The sequence below is a fragment of the Pinus tabuliformis genome, chromosome 2_1 (genome assembly GCF_031772625.1).
Source record: "Pinus tabuliformis cultivar Carrire ecotype Pingquan chromosome 2_1, CPIR1, whole genome shotgun sequence".
In the NCBI taxonomy this organism is placed as follows: domain Eukaryota; kingdom Viridiplantae; phylum Streptophyta; class Pinopsida; order Pinales; family Pinaceae; genus Pinus; species Pinus tabuliformis.
In genome coordinates, this window is record NC_142299.1 from 551,416,439 (window position 1) to 551,437,026 (window position 20,588).

Sequence of the window (20,588 nt, forward strand, 5' to 3'; positions counted from 1 at the left end):
ATTCATTTGGGGCAAAGAAACACTGGCTAACCTCCACGCATGCACAGTTTTACTTGGAGTAGCCATAGATAATCTATGTACAGCATCGACCAACGATCTGGAGAAAAATAAATTTATTTTATAGCAAAGAGTAAATGAAACCTCTACTTCACAACTGACAGGTTGACCACAAAACCAGAGAAGCCAACTACAAACAACCCTCAAACCTTTTAGCCACCATGCATGGGAACTATACAGGACAGGAATCCCAAAACACAAAAACAAAAACCTAGAGCCATGCAAAACATAAATAATGAAAATATGTACATCCCTAGACATCAGGAACATCATGAAATTGACTCTTTTTATAGTCAATCCTAATAATTTCAGTGTAATTCAATCTACAAGTTTATGCTTCAAATGAACAGGTGTGCATAATCAAACAGAGCAAATATTTCTCTTAAAATAATCTGAAATGGATTTCACATCACCCACTGTTGACCTCAAGAGATCAAGGAATTTTCATTAACAAGAGAAACAATAAGCAAACGTGGTCAATCAATATATGAAGTAAGTCACCTGACATGATGACACAGGAAATGGAGGACATGGAAATAAGAGTGTCTGACACAAGACATGGCAACCCCGGATACAAATTCAATCATACAACCAAAATAGCGCCGTGTGCAATCCAACTCTGAACTAGAAATACATCAACAAAGATGCTCTAATAGCCTCTAGAGTCTAAAAAAGTTCATGCTACAACAAAGAACTAATACTACATATCACTAAAACCACTGCCTATATTGGGATCCTCGTCATCAATATCGCTCTTTAAGAATTAAAATAAGATAGAAAAAGCTTAACATGTCAAATCAAGATTTTGTTAGTGATGGTGCATTTTTACTAGGGTCGTGATAGAGGAGTTTAATAATCACGACCACTAACGTCAAGGTATATAGAGGGTTTGGTACTCTTGATTAAATGTTAGTTCCATACCCTCATACATGACAAAATCGAATGGAAATTTGCAATCCTTCAAATCTTGAAATCCTGAAAATTGTTAAGTCTGCTAGGTTTTGAGTGGGATCTAAAATTTCTACTTTCTCCATATGAAATACAATGAGGTTGGAACCACTCTCAAACATCCTAAAACAATTAATGATAATGTTTAAAATTTAAGTATATGAAAATGAAAGATAAAGGATAATGTCGTTTTTACTTAGTCACCATTAAGTACATAGCATTAGTAGGGCATTGACAAATCCACTTCCTAGCAGAATCCCTCCTAACATTGATTAATTGCCCTTAGTGCACTCCAAAACCAGCTCCAAAACTGTCACTAAATTGTGAGAATGAGGCCAAAAATGGATTTTAGAAGGTCAAGGGGTGCTATTCCACTGGACATGTGTCAGAATTTCAGGACACGAATAGGGCTCGTATCCCAACCCTTGTGATCTACATCTTTGGGCCAAATATCCTCATAATGATAATCCTTGGATTATTAGAAATCCCGTAAAAGTACTATCATGTTTGGGATCACACCCGATCTGTAACACTTTTTGACCACGTTCTACTAGAGCAATTGAGATATTACAACTAGTTGTTGATTTACCGATTCTGCCTTTCCTGTAAACTGCTATTTTCACGTGCCAATCCTTCTTTATCTAAATCTAAAAGTTCTCTTTATTTCAAAGTTCTATGCAATCAAATTATTAGTCAAACTCAGGTCCTGTGAACAGGACAAGTCAAACTAGTGTCAGACACATGTCATGCATGTGGCATGTCCGCCATGTAAAAAACGAGACATGAGGGGGGGTAAGGACGTGTGAGGTAACCTAGTAGATGAAGGTACCACCAAAACAGCAAAACAGAGGTAATACAATACAATGTAGAGACAAGATGGAATGTCTTCACAGGATACAAGACAATATTTCATGAAATAGAAGCATATTTTTATCTTGATGGGAAAGTCCCAGCTTCCATACGACAACTACCACATCCTAGCTAACAACAGTTGAACCTGTGACTCCTATATATTGTAGTAAATTATTGTCCAGCTGTAGTGCCACATAGTATGTACAATATTTCTTCTCAACCATCTATTCAGAGCATTGCATTCTGTCACAGATAACATATAGAGGGAATTATGAAGATCACGTGTTTGTAAAGCCTTATAAAAAAGACATTTCACAAAAATTGCATTTCACTTCTAATACAATATTTCTCTAGCCACGCTTCTTGGATGCACATAACATGTATATAATATAATTCTTACTCAACTAGAACTATTCTTCTTGCAGCAAATTCATCATTCATGAATCATAACTGTTTTGATAAGCATCCAATAAATAGATAACATCTATAATGAATGCAAAACTGAAATGAAATTACAATATAATCATCATAACTTGAACACTACAAATTCAATGAAATGTTACGATCTAACAGAATACTAGATTAAAAATGTAACCACTTTTTTAACTACACAAGCTTCAATCGCCAGAGCTACTGGCTAAAGAGTCTATGATGATTTGATATCCTTCTGGTATAGATGCTTGTGCTTGCACACATGCTGCTAACTGAGGAACTTCTGCGTTAACATCAAGATATTTTGCCAGAAGAAGCAATAAGTGAAAATCAGATATACGTTTCACATAGGAAAAATTCTTTGTCTTGTCAAGGTGATTCTTTAATGCCCTTAGGGTAACAGGAGTATCTCTGTTCTCAATGGGAAATGTTGATGACAGGGGACCCTGCATAAGATAGAAACACAAGTGATACACATGAAATGACTAACATTAGATCACACCAAGAACAATAAGCAACAAAAAGCATTGTAAAGCAACCTATAAGCATGCATACCGTACATGTCTAAAATGTTACAGAAATTATCAAATCACTACTCTTAATGAATTATACATGTTTTAAATAAAGAAAAACATGCAAAAAATGGCTAGCTGATTAGGTCAAAATGGAAAACTATATGAAAGCACAAAAATATTCACGAAAATGTTAACGGCGTTTTTTAGACAACAGAAATACAGAGCAGCAAAAGGAGTCTACATTCCACACCGTAGGAGCAAAGACGGAGAAGGTTCTCAACAAGAGTTCGTGTTGATAAGAACTTGTGAAAGGTCATTCTGCTCCAAACATCTATTAAGCAAGGGTGTCTTTTGGGCTCCTAATTGTATATTTTTGGCTTTGGAAGCATCATGATATCTACTAGAAGCTACTTGATTACAAGGGCATATCTGAGGCACTCCCCTCACTACTGAACTTAGTGTGAGTAATCAGAAAACATGACAGGAACATGGAGCAACATTTGGTCAAAGAGAAAAAAAAAATCCAAAAAGGAGATGTCAAAGGGATGGACAGCAGGATTGGCATTTTCTGCAGGACATAGATTCTCTTGAGACTAGGGATAGGGCAGATACTCTGACACTGCTTGCCTATGTTGTGAGGGGCATTCTGTATAGTCCCAGCCTGGTTCATTAATAATTAGTAATATGTATGCCTTGATGTATTTTTTGTGCAGTAATGTAAAATAAGATGCATTTCCAATGTCAATCTATATTTTTTTCAAGGGAAATCATCCTCTCTCAACCCGAAGGCGAGAGTTAGGGTCACTACAACAATATTTCTTATCATCGTGTCACTCACAGGGAATTGAACCTGGATGGGGGAGATAACAACCATTCTGCCCAACCACCCAAGATAACCCCAATTAACCCAATGTCTATCTATCTAGTTATATAATGTTTATAATTGGTGATTAGTCCTTATTCCAAAAGGGAACCAACCTTATGCACATGAACGAGGCAGATTCCTATAACAGTTTGTTGTGAACTTAAACACATATTTATTATGCATGCACACTAACGTGTATATAAGCTGTTTTATTGATGAGCTTATCATTTTTTGTTAATGTTTTAGTCATGAATATTATATTTCAATTTTCAACAATGTAAAAAAGTCATGTTATAATTTCCATGCACTCTAGGTCTGATCTATGCCTTAGCTAGGAACATAAATATACAAGTAGTGCCCAACTTCAAACAACTTTGCACAGTGGAAATATAACAGCAATCAGATCAATACAGTACACAATATTTATTGCCCAAACATGTTCCTTATTTGTTCATTAACAAGAAAACCAGAGGGCTCCTGTACCAGGGATCTGGCCCAATACAATGCCAAATATACAAGTTTGTCCTTTGACTAAATACCCAGGGCTGAGGCCAATTCCCTTATAGGTCCTCTTCTGCTGAAAATACAAATACAGCTACAGCTATCTAAATTATACAGCTGTAACAACTAGGGCTTTTACCAGCCCATATTAAATCACCAAAACACTAAACTGCATACCTGGGCCTGCTCCTTTAGCACTAGGTCCCCTGCTGTCCCTTGGCCAGCCTGTTCCAGCTTCTGCTCAGCCTGCGGCCAGCCCTAACAGACTTCAGTCTAGGCTGCAGTCAATGTCCTTCGAACTGAAGCCCCTTTTACCTGGCTGCGGCCTCTCTTTTGCAGCCCTCTTCAGGCCTCATCCAGGGTTCTCACCAGCAGACTTCTGCTACCTTGTGGGCTGCTACAGTATCCCTAAACCAGCCTCCTTTAATGGCCTACAGTCACATCTTCTTAGTCCAAGATCTTCCTTGCTGTCCTCGACCTCCTTGCTGAGGCAGCACCTTGATCAGTCAGCCCTCAAACTAGGGCTTGGCCTTCTATCTAACTCTCCAACCAGGCTCTAACCAGTCTCTTTTACAACCACAGAACTCGGCCTTTTTGTTTATTCCTGCGGCCCTGCTTCTAGGCCTGTGGCTGCCTAAACAAACTTCCCCTTGGGCAGCGAGTAGGTCTACAAGCTTTGTGGCCTTCTATAACAAGCTGTGTATGCCCTAACAGGCCTGTGGCCTATCCTTATCTTCTGCTACTAGAGATATAGGGCTCGGCCAGCCCTCTTCAGCTCTACGGCCAGCCTATCTCACCCTCAACCTTGTCTCTTCTACCACAGAAACTTGAATGTCCTCCTCGGTCTCCTTTCTTCTTGCTAGACGGTTTTCTTCCTTTATTCGGCCTCTCTCTAGCTTGCTGAAGCTCCTCTAGGGCTGCCTAGGCTAAGTCCTTTTAGCCTCCTCACAAGAAGAATGTCCCTTCTCCTTCTTCTCTTCTAGTGTCTCCTTTGGCCTATACTTATACTTTTCCTTTAAGTTTCTTGGGAGCCCTCTTTGTCCTTCAAGAGACCCCACTTCACCACTCAACATTACATTAGAATATAAAATTCATTTCCTTGGTTCCAAGCCCACCCACTTTGGGTGCCTCACCAAAAAAGTCCCCAAGGCTTTTCCACTCGGAAATACCTTCCAAGCTACCAAATTTCAACACTCCCACTGAGTGAGGAAGGTATTTCCACCATCACCTAGAAGTGGCCCTGCCTCTGAAACTGATCCGCAACCACATCCTTCTGAAAGACCTAAATCTTCAAAGACACCATGTTCCTAGAAGCCTCCCACTTGAAAGCATCCTGCATGGTCATCCAAACCATGACCTCCCTTGTTCCTAGAAATCTTCAGGTCCAGTACTTTTCCTTGCATGACCATGACTTTCTTGCATGTGTCATGACTTTTCCTTGCATGATCATGACTTTCCTTGCATGGTGCATGGCTTCCTTGCATGTACCATGACGTTTTCTTGCATACAACATGACTTCCTTGCATGGCCTAAGGCTTTCCTTGCACACACCATGACTTTCCTAAGTTTCCTTGCATGGTCTGGAAGACTCCACTTTCTCGCTTGTACTTGAAGGTTAGACTTCCACTAGCCGGCTAACTCTCCCTTTGAGCCCACAATCTTTCTCTAAAGCTAGACTCCTTATGAGCCTACACAACCCCCTCTTGGATCACTCTGTTTCCCTCCCAGAAAGTGTTGCAACTGAACTTGTGTCCTTCCAAGTTCAGTCCTAAGTTGTGGTTGAACACTTGGCCTAGTCCACTCTAAACCACCGCAACTCAACTCTACAAGTGTCCTCATCCTCCTAGGTCAAACAGCACATATGCACATGGCTCCACTGCTGGATGTGCAACTCTGCAACCCAGTGAAGATACTATCTCATAATCAACCTGCCATCCACACGAAGCTACCTCGTCCATGCCAAAGTAATCCTTAACAAGGCACCTGAGTTGTCTCAACTTACTTTGACAAGTCAACGAAATTCTATCAACAGTGTTGGCAATCTTCCACTCAACATACAGTTGTGCACCAAGTTTTCAACCAATCCACCAGAACTCCCACCCTATCTCATCACCAAACCAGTCAAGGCTACATCTCCAACTTGTTATTTGTTGAACCCCAAGTTGTCCAACATATCCATAGCTCCTTATTTAAACCTTCAGCCCCATGTCTAGCCAATTCATTTGGCAACACTATTGCTTCCTGCAATAGTCTCACAGCTCCCTCCTAGAGCTGACACTTGTGCACACTCTAATCTAGCTTCCCTTCAAAGTAGCTTTGATACCATGTCAGAATCTCCATATGCTCTAGGTTTGGTATATGCCTTAGCTAGGAACATAAACACACTAGTAGTGCCTAACTTCAAAAAACTTTGCACAGTGGAAATATAATAGCAATCAGATCAATACAGTACACAATATTTATTGCCCAAACATGTTCCTTATTTGTTCATTAACAAGAAAACCAGAGGGCTCCTGTACCAGGGATCATGGCCCTTTAGAATCCCCAAACAATGCCAAATATAAAAGTTTGTTCCTCAAATAAACACACCCAAGGCAAAGGCCAATTCCCTTCGGTCCTCTTCTGCTCAAAATACAACTACACTTACAGTTATCTAAATAATATAGTTGTAACAACTAAGGCTTTTACCAACGCATATTAAATCACCAAAATATTAAATTGCATACCTGGGCCTACTCCTTTATCCCTAGGTCCCCTATTGTCCCTTGGCCAGTTTGTTCCAACTTCTGCTTAGCCTGCGACGAACCCTAACAAACCTCAGTCTAGGCTACAGTCAACATCCTTCAAACTGCGACCTCTTCTACCTGGTCGCAGCCTCTCTTTTGTAGCCCTATTAAAGCCCCATCCTACTTGTTCTCACCAACAAACTTCTTCTGCTACTTCGTAGGCTGCTACAACAACCCTAAACCAGTCTCCTTTAATAGCCTATGATCTTAGCCCCAGATCTTCCTTGTTGTCCTCAGCCTCCTTGCTGAGGCAACACCTTGATCAGTAAACTTAGTGCCTTCTTCTAGGCATGTGACTGCCTAACGAAGCCTCCCCTTGGGCAACAAGTAGGTCTACAAGCTTTGTGGCCTTCTATAACAAGTTGTGGATGCTCTAACAAGCTTGCAGCCTGTTCTTGTCTTCTGCTACCACATATCTAGGGGTCGGCCAGCCCTCTTCAGCTCTGCGACCAGCCTATCTCACCCTCGACCTTGTCTTTTCTACCACATAAACTTGAATGTCCTCCTTGGCCTCCTTTCTCCTTGCTAGACTGCGGCTTTCTTCCTTCATTCGGCCTCTCTCTAGCTTACTGCGACACCTTTAGAGCTACCTAGGTTAAGTCCTTTTAACCTACTCACGAGAAGAATGCCCCTTCTCCTTCTTGTCTTCTAGCCTCTCCTTTGGCCTATAATTATACTTTTCCTTGAAGTGTCTTGGGAACCCTCTTTGTCCTTCAAGAGACCCCACTTCACCACTCAACATTAAATTAGAATATAAAATTCATTTCCTTAGGTTCCAAGCCAACCCACTTTGGATTAGAACCCCAAACTTTGGGTACCTCACCCACAAAGCCCCCAGGGCTTTTACATTCGAAAATACCTTCCAAGCTACCAAATTTCAACAAGCCACATTCATGTGTAAGGGCTTGTTACTCATCTGCTTAGCAGGATTGCAAAGATCTGTGCAACTTGCTAGGATCCGCACACTGTGTAAGGGCCTTTTGTCACCTCTGCCCAAACCCCCACTCTTTAGGCCCAACTTCCTCTTAAAGGATCAAGGAAGGATTCCCATTGAATACCTCTACCCACCCTAGTAATACTAGTACCTAAAATGGGGTCAAAAAGTGAGATGGAAAAGTCAATTCAAATCTATCTTTGCTGATTTATCATTTATGTATGTAAATATACAACAGAAAACTAAAAACAACAAAACATTACACCAAATGACATTAGATATATAGTGAGTACTCAATTGACATCGAAAAATATACAAACCAATCATAAAGTTATTTTTCAGTTTGGGTTATTGGTTAGAGGGGTTAAAAATTGAATTTGTTTGCTGTCCTATCAAATAGACAGTAAAATCTGCGGTAAATTGCAGGGATAGCAACCAGTTTCACTCAAACAAACCACCCAATGAGTGTCAGACCACTCATAAATCACTGATCTAGAGGTGGGGAAGCTGGAAGGTATGTGTTTGATCTTAAAAGACCACTTCCAAGCTTATAAACATTACTAAAAATCAATTTTCAACACATTGGTAATTGTATTTCTCTATTCTTGGGATCAATTCCCACTGGGTACTATGCCCAAAAACTTTCCAGAATTGAATTTACTTTAACAACATTGGAAACAATTGTATTTTTTACTCTAAATCGGTAAATCTGCAATATAAATTCATACTAGTCTAAATGTGAGGTTTCAAATGCATTACTTACTTGGTATGTTGCATATTTCTTCATTAACAGCCATTATAATGCACATCTATAATGAAATCACTTGATACACGACGGTAAAGATATCCAAAATGATTCCAACTCAATGTATCAAAACTTGGTTAGATTTAGCTTTCTTTTCAAAATTCCAAAGTGAATAAGCTTGTTGTTTGCGATATAACTTTAAAAAATCAGCAAGTAAATTTCCTAAACTAAAACAAAAACAAAAGTCTGAGTTTTTAAAACAAAATAGTTGGTGCTAATTTTTAACTTGTACCAAAATAACTTTACATGAAGAGATGGGTTGTGAAACACACTCCTCACCATGTTGATCTTGCAATTAATCAGAGAAATAAGATTGGTCTGCAAGAGAAACCGCACCCACTTCTGACTTAAGGTACTTTGCTAGAATGGTTCAACCCTTGTTGGAATGACCCACCTGCAACAAAAGAACAAAGCGGGATTTCTCCCTAGTTTGCCCCCCTCCATGTGGCTATGTAGCCTCCTAGTGGCTCGATCTCCTAGCTTCTATGTGATCTTACTAAATGAAAATAACTTCGATTAAAAAGATTACAACAAATAACCAAGAAAAAAAGAGATATGGAGTGAACCCACAATTGTAAAAAAAAAATGATTACACAAGTTTGCAAATGAGTTCTTTTACTAATGGCACTGATCTCACAAGACAACAACAACTCTAGAGGAAAGATTAGCTATTTATAAAACGTTTGTAACAAATAGATAACGGCTAGTTGGACTCCTATAGAAAAAAACTTTTACTAGTCATCCACATGTCGGATAATTTTTATTAAAATATTACAACGTATTCATGATTTTGCCCACTAAGGGGCCGAATTGACTCAAGAATTCCTTTGGAGGTCCAACTTTCCCTTTGTTTATGGTCTGGAAGTTGGAGAATGATCCAATGATACCCCAACATTACATTGACTGTCCATTATGAGTGTTTGAAGCTTTGAAAACTACTTTTTGACTTAAAAGGCTAGTAGTAAATCAACTTCAACACCCTTGCTTGAGATCTCCAATGCCTTGATGAATTTGCTAATTCTACCTCCTGAGTCCTCAGTTTGTTGTAACTCGGCTTGATTTCATCTAAGTCTTGCTTCATTTGACCAAATTATGCCCTATGTTGTCATATCATCATTGCCTCTGCCACGTCATTGCACCCACCTGGTGGATCTCTAATGCCCTTGAGAATGTGGAGAAACTGAGACATGCGTTTTATTCCTCCTCTTCTATAAACCAATTTTGACGTATTGCATGTCGAATTTGTTAAGATTTGCCCCTGTTTTGTGACCTCGAAACTTGTACCTATTGACCAACTTTGACCAATTGTAACTCGCCATTGCTTTCACAGGTTGAAAGAAATTCTAAGTGGCATGTCACCCTCTTATCAAGCTTAACAAAATGAGGCCAAGTTGACTTTTTGACTTTCAGGACAACATGCATTGGAAAATGTGTACTGCCTCGAGAAGCATGGAAAGTTGTATATGTGAGATTACCATGTATAAGAACTATCTGAGGGATACTACACCAACACCAAGGCCCCATACAAACTCAATAGATGCACAACCATCTAGTAAGACATAGTTACCCCTTGACACGGGTCAAACTAGGCCATACACCGATATCACCCGTACAAAAGTAGGCTCCCCTAGAACCATGAGTCCTCAAGTAAGCCATCCAAGGCCCTCCAATCCTATCTAGGACAAAAGGAGCCAAAGATGAACCCAAAGGGATTGACCATGGTTCGACCAAACAAAAGTTCTAGTGTTGAAAAATATGGTAGCAATGGTCGATATTTTCATCTTGGAAAAGAAATGGGAAATTTAAATTTTTAAATTTGCCTCCAAATTTATTTCAAGTCAGCCTCATGATGCTTTAGGTCGGTTGGGCCCCTTAGAGACACCCATTCGACCCCCAATTGGAGGCTATATAAAGGAGATCATTTCTCTTCATTTGGACACATCCATTTTGTCTCATACATCTTTGATTCAGCGAAATTACACGAGGGTGGCCGAAATTTCAGAAGAATGCTGAAATTCTAGGGATGGCTGAAATTTTAGGAAGTTGGTTTTTGGCATGGCACTTGATCATGCTCTTGGTTACTAGTTTGACTATTATATTTGCTATGATTATTTCTGATGTATTGATGAATTTGGAACTCTCTCTCTCTTGCATAAGAAAAGATTTAATGGTTTTCCCCTTGTGTGTTTTGCCCTAGCCTCGGCCTAAATTTTCTGTTTCTCTTGTCTTATTGTCTCATGATTATATTTACTGCTCTTTCATTCTTTACTTTTGAATTTTCTTTTGTGTAACTCCTTAATGATATTATGTGGAATTAATGCAAATTTGAATCATTAGAAGTAGGTATCATACAAAGGAAAACTTGTTTCTAGTGTGTGCCCTAGAAAAATCAACATGGAATTAGAGCGAGGTTGAAGAGCAGTTTATGTTGGAAATAATACTGAGAGGGGGGGTGAATCAGTGTTAGTAACTCAATAATTTTTCATTTCCATAGACAGATTTGTATACGCTACTTTAGCTAAGTGAACCAGCGTGTACACGCAACTGTTATTAAAGCAACCAGCGTATATGCAGAGAACTTTTTGATTTACCCAATTTATCATGTATTGAACTTTAATCAGTATGTCAGATATTAATTAGATAGTGCAGTAAAAGCAGAATAAAGCATAAGCATCACACATGAACACCAAGATATAAGGTGGAAACCCAATGTGGGTAAAAACCACCTACTGTTGTCGTCTCTGTCTTCTTTTAATAATAAGAAAATTATGTTTACAATTTTGTACTGGTGCAGACTTATACCAGTATGCAGGCTTCTACCTGCAGAAGGCTGCAACCTTCTCTCGTTTTCTAGCTACTACTGGAAGGGAGCTACAACCCCCTTAGCTCTTGTACTAGCCGATATGTTTGCTGGTACGTAGGCGTCGACCTACAGAAGGCTACGACCTTCTCTCTTCCTCCAGGGACCACGTTTCATAAATTTTCAGACTGGATCCATCAACAACATCATAAGTGTAATTCAATCATCAAATATATCTGCATCAACCAATCACTTTTTGAACCAACCACAACCAAATCAATCAATCACTTTGACAACCCATCAATCTGATCATTCAGAATACTATCACCAGAATACAGTAACCAGAACCCAAACCAGAACCCAGAACTCTGCAACAACAAACAGCAGCAACTAAAACATATTTTATAAGGTATATGCTACTTTCATGTGTCGAACCTGCGTGTATACGCGCTTTTCTCAAAGCCAACCAGCGTATACATCTGCAAATATTAATTCATAATTCTGCAACTATTCCAGACTTCAGTTATACCCAGATCATATCATTTATAGAATAATATATGCGCCAGTATTCAGATCTAGAATATACATGAGCAAAAACACATAATGATAGTTCATTTTACGCCTTAAGATCTCGATCCATCATTAGATCTAATCCCTCATCATCCGCTAAGGTTCATCCTTGGTTCAGATCCAGCAATGCACCATAACCCAATAACATGCATACTAGATCTCACACTTCATCAAATATTCAATACTTGCACACCCTAGCCTAATGATCTTCTCCTCCTTTTATAGTTTTAGGCCTTTCTCAATACCATGGACCAAAACCACTTAGGACCAATACCTTGGACCAAATACCTAGGGTCAATACCTCGGACCAGATACCTTGGACCAATACCATGGATCAAAATACCATGGACCAAATACTTCGGACCAAAAACTTAGTTTTCCAAGGTATACGCGCTTTTCCTTCTGTGAAAGTGCATGTGTACGTATACGCGACTTGTATACAGTGAACCTGCATGTATACGCAGCTTGGTCAATGGTGAACCTACGTATACCTCTCTTTCTTCATTCTGTGAAGACTGATCTGTAATTCTTTGTTGTTCACCTGCTATACTGTGATCTTTCATCTAAGTGAGTTGCCATCAAGGACAATACATGTATCATAATGCCAACAATCTCCCCCTTTGGACTTGATGGCAACAACCACACCAAGTCACTTCTCTCCCCCTTTGACATCAAGGGCAAAGGGTCATGCTCCCCCTGAGTACATGCTGAATTCTCTGATATGCTGAAGTGTGTTGATTGAGCTCCCATGAACGAATCCATGCTCCCCCTGAGCACAAGCAAAGTCTGCAAAAAGATGTTCTAAAACATGACTCTATACATACATCACCAATGACTCATACATACATCCATCTCCCAACCAAGTGGGGATATACCAAATTTGACTCATCCACCCAACCAAGTGGGGATATACCAATTGTTTATACATGACAAAAACAAGAAACATTACATCATCCATCCCATGCATAGTGGGGTTACAAATTAGGTCTTTTCATGACCTTTACATTAAATGATATACATGATATATGTAATAGAGACCAAATATCTTAAACAAGACCATGATAGTCATCAGCAACTATCATATGATCTGCACCATCAGCAGCATTTGTCAACAGCATCCAAACCAGCAACCTGTATATGTCCATAAATATCATCAACCTGTGTCAAAGTATGTCGGCATATATCAACTCATCCTCTTGATCTCATCAAGATCAACTTGCTACATTCCCTTATCATAACCTTCCATGAATCAACTAAGCATATGTCATATCTCCAAGCGGTAGCACAAAATCATGCACATCATATCATATGTATGTGAAAACACCATAGACATCATTATCAAGAACTGCATGATCTTTCCACAAGAACCTTTATTATATCATCACTAGGGAACATCCCATATCATCAACCATGATAATCAACATATGTGAGTATCAACCTATCATCATACAGCAAGAACTCATCATCATTGATTAGGTATTGAAGACTTCTAGACATAATGCCAACAATGCTTTATTAGAAGCATACCATGTTCTCCCCCTGAACCTGTTCCACCTGTTCACTATCAGATCTGATCATTGCATATGTCAGAAGAGATATCAAAACATCATCATCAATCAGATATACATCAAGTTATCAACAACTTTATGAGGACCAATATATTTCCACATGTTATCAGCAGATTGTAACCATCATCAAACAGAGCAGATAATTGACAGAACCATAGCAGACTCCTTTTTCCTGAGTCTGGCCCACTGCTTTTCTTCAAATCAACATATACGCGACTGTGCCCACAGAAACTCGTGTATGTACGCGACTTTGCTTCATGAAACTTGCGTATAACAACCTTTCTCTAAAAAATAGGATTTAACAGCAGGATGATGCAGCAACTACTCCCAGCTTTTGTCTGAGATATTCAAATGTCTCTCTAGGCAGTGGTTTAGGGAATATATCAGCAACCTGTTCTTTGGAGGGAACATACTCCAATTTGACATTTTGTTCAGGCACTTGTTCACGTAGAAAATGATATTTGATAGGTATGTGCTTGGTCTTGGAGTGCATGACTGGATTCTTTGAAATACTGATGGAACTTGTATTATCACATAAAATGGAGATGGGTGGAGTACATGTGATCTAAATGTCTTGCAAGGTTTGCATCATCCAAAGTAGTTGTGTGCAGCAAGATGTAGTAGCCACGTATTTTGCTTCAGCTGTAGATAATGCAATTGAACTTTGTTTATTGTTGAACCAAGGCACTAACCTCGCACCCATATAGAATGCACCACCACTAATGCTTTTTCTGTCATCAACACTTCCTGCCCAATCTGCTTCTGTATATGCATGAAGTGTAAGATCTGTACCATAAACCAAAGTTCTGTGTTCCTTGAAGATATTTGAAAATCTTTTTGACTGCCTGAAGGTGTGATTCCTTTGGATTTGCTTGGAATCTTCCAACTATTCCTACTGCATGCATGATGTCAGGTTGGGTACCTGTTAGATAAAGCAGACTGCCAATCATGGATCTGTAAGTTGGTTGATGTACTGCTACTGATTCATCATTTGAGCTGAGACTGCATCCTATTACCATTGGGGTACATACTGGTTTAGAATCTTCCATGCCGTACTTTTTCAAGATCTGTTTGAGATATTTGGTTTGTGAAAGAAAAATACCATCTTTATTTTGTTGAACTTGTAGACCAAGAAAATAGGTAAGCTCACCAAGCAAGGACATTTCAAATTCTTGTTGCATTACTGAAGCAAAATTCTGACTCATGGATTCTTCATTGCTACCAAATATGATATCATCAACATAAACAACAATTATTAGCAATTTATCAGTGTCAATTTTTGTATATAGATTGCTATCTGCTGATCCCTTTGAAAAACCCTGTTGGTGGAGATATTTGTCAAGACGGTAATACCAGGCCCTTAGAGCTTGTTTTAAACCATCGAGAGCCTTTCTGAGTTTGCATACAAGTTTTGCATCATTTCCAAGAATGAATCCTTCTGGTTGCTCAATATAGATTTCTTCTTCTAAGTCTCCATTAAGAAAGGCAGATTTTACATCCATTTGGTATACTTTGAATTTCTGAAAACTAGAAAGAGCAAGAAACATTCTTATGGCTTCAAGTCTAGCAACAGGTGCAAAAGTTTCTTCAAAATCTATACCTTCTTGTTGAGCATATCCTTTACAAACAAGTCTAGCCTTGTTTCTAATAACTTATCCATTTTCGTTCAGCTTGTTTTTGAATATCCATTTAGTTCCTATGATATTTTTATCATGAGGTCTAGGAACTAATTCCCAAGTATTATTCTTTTCAATTTGCTCAAGTTCTTCATTCATGGCCTTGACCCAACATTCATCTTTGCATGCTTCATTTACATTTTGAGGTTCGGTGGAAGATAATAATGCTAGACAGCTTGAGGATTTTATAATAGTTCTTCTTGTATGCACACCTGCCCCTTTTCCCCTAAAATTTGAGTTTCTGGATGATTTTTTCTGAACATACCTGGATGGAGTCTTTTCTTCTACCGTTATCTCTTCTTCTGGTGTTTCATTGGTTTCTTCTTCAGAATCAGTGTGATTTGATGTGGGAAAATGATCCTCATCTTCTTCATTGTCATAATCTTCGGTTTTTATCTGTTTTGGATTTTTGCATGCTTCATCAACCACAACATCAATACTTTCAATAATTTTCCCAAGTCTTTTATTATAACATTTATATCCTTTACTTCGGGAAGAGTAGCCAAGAAGAATACCTTCATCTACTTTGGGTTCAAACTTACCAAGTTTTTCATCAGTGCTTTTGATGTAACATTTGCTTCCAAAAACTTTGAAGTATTTTACAGTAGGAGTCTTACCAGAGCAAAGTTCATGTGGAGTTTGAGTGTTGTTTACCCGAACATTTTCTTGGTTGAGAATAGTGACGACGGCAAATGCAGCTTCACCCCAGAAGGTTGCAGGAGTTCCATATTCATCTAGCATAGCTCGAGCCATTTGTTGAACAATTCTGTTCATCCTTTATACCACTCCATTTTGCTGAAGAGTCTTTGCGGTGGAGAACTGCCTTTTTATTCCATGTTGTTCACAAAAGTCAAAGAATTCATCCGAGGTAAATTCCCCTCCTCGATCAGATCTGAGGCATTTGATTTTGCGATCTGATTCATTTTCAACCAAAGCTTTGAAGCCTTTGAACTTTTCAAATGCTTCATCTTTATGCTTTAGAAGACCTATCCAACACATTCTGGAAAAATCATCAATGAATAATATAAAGTATTCTTCTCCACGAGGAGACTTTTTCCTTGATGGTCCACATCAGTGTTGAACTACTCACGATTTTATCGTAAAATCGCGGTTTTTTAAAACTGGCGATATTATCGCCCGATAAATACAACAATTTTTTTCGACGACTTATTGAAAAAATCGCAGGAAAACAAAACAATCAATATATATATATATATATATTATTATTTTATTTTATTTTATTTTTAATGAGGAGGAGGTGACACAACCTACCCAAGCTACCCCTATCACCAGTAGATGACGTGGTCTACCTCCTGTAGCTCCTAGTTCTTCAGCTTCTAGAGCACAGCAAAGTCCACTGCCAACTCCACCAACATCTACATCTAGAAGGGCAAAGGAAATCAGTAGTATTAGACTTTAGTTATTCATTTCAGTGTATGACATTATGACTCGTAATATGAGATACATTATTATATTTTTTGTTGATATTTTGAGGCTGACTTGGGACTTAGGAGTCAGGACTTACTATTCATGACATGATTCACTGTTATGTGTGACACTGTGATGTAACACTAGAAATGATATTACACATCTTATATATTAGTTCTTTTATCATATTTATGTGTCAATGTATTTATTTTATGTTGTAGATGCTTTAGATATTAAAAAAATTGAAAAAAGATGAATATTTTTGTATATTACGATTTTTTTCCCGATTTTTACCGATTTTTACGATTTTTTCTGTTTTTTCCCCTCGCCGATAATATCTCGATAACGATTAATGCAACATTGGTCCACATAAATCAGTATGAACAAGTTCAAGAGGCTTACTAGCTGACCCTTCCTTTTCGACGAAGTGAGATCTGGTTTGCTTACCGAATTGACATGATTTGCATATAGTATTTTTAGGAATGCTGATATCTGAAAGATCGCGAACAGCGTGGAATCTGCATGCTTTTCTTATTTGAGAAAAGCTTAAATGTCCCAATCTTCTGTGCCATAGCCAGTTTTCATCATTTTTGCTTAGATAGCACTGTTGTTGTCCTCCCTTGAGTATGTATAGGTTGTTTGGAGTTCTTGTACCTTTGATCACGGTTTCTCCTGTATCAAGCTCACGAACAACACATCCATTTGATCGAAACACCACTTCATTTCCTTGATCACACATTTGACTCACACTCAACAGGTTATGCTTTAAACCATCAACATACATAACATTCCCAGCTTTAACTTTTTCTTTCAAGAAAACAGAGCCTTTACCTTTTATGACAGCAGGAGTGTCGTTTCCAAATGAGACATTATTTTCCTTTTCTAAGGCATTATATGAGTGTAGTTTTTCTTTGTTACCTGTCATGTGTTTTGAGCATCCACTATCAATGTACCACTGGTTTTCTTGTCCTTCTGCATACAACGCTATACCAAATCTTTCTGTTTGTGGTTCTTTCTTTCTCCATATTTTGGGATTTAATGGAGTTTGCTCCTTTTGAGACATTTGCCAAAATTTACTCCTGCATTCAGATTCTTCATGGCCAAAGTTGTTACAGATTGAGCATTCTCTTTCATTTTCAAGAAGAAAAAAGTGATTATAGGAACTTTTCTTGATCCTTGTTACATTCCTTTTATTTCGTGCTTCTCTAGTCATGAGGGTTTTGTAAGCAACACATTGAGCAGCTTTGTGTCCAAAATTATGACATGAGAAACATTGACCATTGAAGAAGTTCCTGCGATTATCGAATCGATTGATCCGGTGATTGTAGTTTCTATTCATTTTTGAAACAAATTGAGTATGATTTACCTGAGTTTGGTTGTGACCTCTGTTTATCCTTGGAGCAAACTGAGCCTGATTTACCTAGTGATCTACCTTATGCCTTTGCTGATGATTGTCATATTGTTCACTGTTCTTTGCTGCATCAAGATAGCTTTTAGTGGAGGTTGACGGCTTCTGTGATTGAAGTGCTTCTTAAGTATATACAAGACCTGTCTTTATCAGAGGAGAACGCTGCACTTTGATAATTTATTTTAAGGTTTCTGATCCTTTAGCAAATCTAAGATTGAGAGATTTTGTTTTCTCAAGATTCTTTCTTAGACTCACAATTTCACATTCTAGTTTTTCATTGTGTTTTTCTCTTTCAGCAAATTGATATGTCAAGGTGTCTATAATCATATTTTTTTCTTCTAAATAGATTTTGAGTTTAGAAATTTCTTCATGAAGTTCATCTTCTTCTAAAGCATCCAAAAATTTATCATCTTCATAAGCCATTAGAAGTTTATAGTCATTACTATTTTCATCTTCATCACTATTTGATAATCAATCGCTATCTTCATGAGTATAGTAGCTCTTTTTACTTGCACTTTGTTTTCTATTCCATTTTACAGATTCCTTCCCTTTATCATATTTATCTTTATGAGAACATTTGGCAGCATAATGACCGACTCTACCACAGGCAAAACATTTGAAAGGTAGTTTACCTCTAAATCTTCCGAAGCCCCGTTGAAGCTTCTTGACAAAGTTTACATCTTCTTCTTCTGAAATATGTCCTGATTCATTGAGTTCTTCTTTTCTTTTTGCTGAAGCTTTAAATGCGGCTTCTCTCATATCTGATGGGCCTCCTTTTCTCATCTCAAAGGCAGTTAAGATTCCGTGAAGCTGTGTCATAGTAATAGTCTGTAGATCCTGTTTTTCTTCTATGGCAGATACTTTTGATTCAAATTTAGCAGACAAGGATCTTAAAACTTTCTCAACTAAAGTAACTTCCTTTATCTCATCACCCAGGTTTTTCATGCAATTAACAACCTCATCTATACGTAAGAAGTAACTAGCAATACTTTCATCATTGTGCATCTTAAGAGTTTCATATTGAATTCTGAGAGTTTGCAGTTTAGCACGTTTTACCTAAGAGTCTCCTTCGTAGCTTAGAACGATTTTGTCCCATATTTCTTTGGCTAATTTGAGCTGCATAACTTTGACAAACTCTGATTGTGACAGACTTCCCAATAATGTATTTACAGCCTTGGCATTGGTTTCATATTGCTTTTTACCTGCCATATCTGTAGGAATTGCTAATGGAAATGTATATCCTCCTTCCACGATTTCCCAGACATTTGTTCCAAGTGATCGAAGGTAGGTTGTGGTTCTTATCTTTCAATAAACAAAGTTGCTCCCATCAAAGATTGGCGGTCTGATGGATCCCCCACTTTCTTGATTACTCATGATGATGGATCTTCCTTCAAGCGATCAAGCTTCTTCAGAAGGACCTACTCTAATACCAATTGTTGGAAATAACACTGAGAGGGGGGGTGAATCAGTACTAGTAACTCAATAATTTTTCATTTCCATAGGCAGATTTGTATACGCTACTTTAGCTAAGTGAACTAGCGTGTACACGCGACTGTTATTAAAGCAACCAGCGTATATGCAGAGAACTTTTTGATTTACCCAATTTATCATGTATTGAACTTTAATCAGTATGTCAGATATTAATTAGACAGTGCAGTAAAAGCAGAATAAAGCATAAGCATCACACAAGAACACCAAGATATAAGGTGGAAACCCAATGTGGGTAAAAACCACCTGCTGCTATCGTCTTTGTCTTCTTTTCATAATAAGAAAATTATGTTTACAATTTTGTACTGGTGCAGACTTATACGAGTACGCAGGCTTCTCGCTGCAGAAGGCTGCAACCTTCTCTCGTTTTCCAACTACTACTGGAAGGGAGCTACAACCCCCTTAGCTCTTGTACTAGCTGATATGTTTGCTGGTACGTAGGCGCCGACCTACAGAAGGCTACGGCCTTCTCTCTTCCTCTAGGGACCACGTTTCATAAATTTTCAGACTTGATCCATCAACAACATCATAAGTGTAATTCAATCATCAAATATATCTGCATCAACCAATCACTTTTTGAACCAACCACAACCGAATCAATCAATCACTTTGACAACCCATCAATCTGATCATTCAAAATACTGTCACTAGAATATAGTAACCAGAACCCAAACCAGAACCCAGAACTCTGCAACAGCAAACAGCAGCAACTAAAACATATTTTATAAGGTATACGCTACTTTCATGTGTTGAACCTGCGTGTATACGCGCTTTTCTCAAAGCCAACCAGTGTATACATCTGCAAATATTAATTCATAATTCTGCAGCTATTCCAGACTTCAGTTATACCCAGATCATATCATTTATAGAATAATATATGCGTCAGTATTCAGATCTAGAATATACATGAGCAAAAACACATAATGATAGTTCATTTTACACCTTAAGATCCCGA

The 20,588-nt window shown here is 38.3% G+C and overlaps 1 protein-coding gene across 2 annotated transcripts in view; it reads right to left on the minus strand.

Moving 5' to 3' along the window:
- Window positions 1-2,236: 2,236 nt before the first annotated feature.
- LOC149201549 (NPL4-like protein B) overlaps window positions 2,237-20,588 on the minus strand; it is a 108,408-nt gene continuing 90,056 nt past the window's right edge. Inside the window, exon 2 of one of the 2 annotated variants that reach the window (XM_089402953.1) lies at window positions 2,237-2,735. In XM_089402953.1, coding sequence (XP_089259079.1) covers window positions 2,475-2,735 — 261 coding nt within the window. In that variant the 3' untranslated portion in view covers window positions 2,237-2,474. The remainder of the gene's footprint in view (window positions 2,736-20,588) is intronic. The other variant, XM_089402954.1, reaches the window with a different exon arrangement.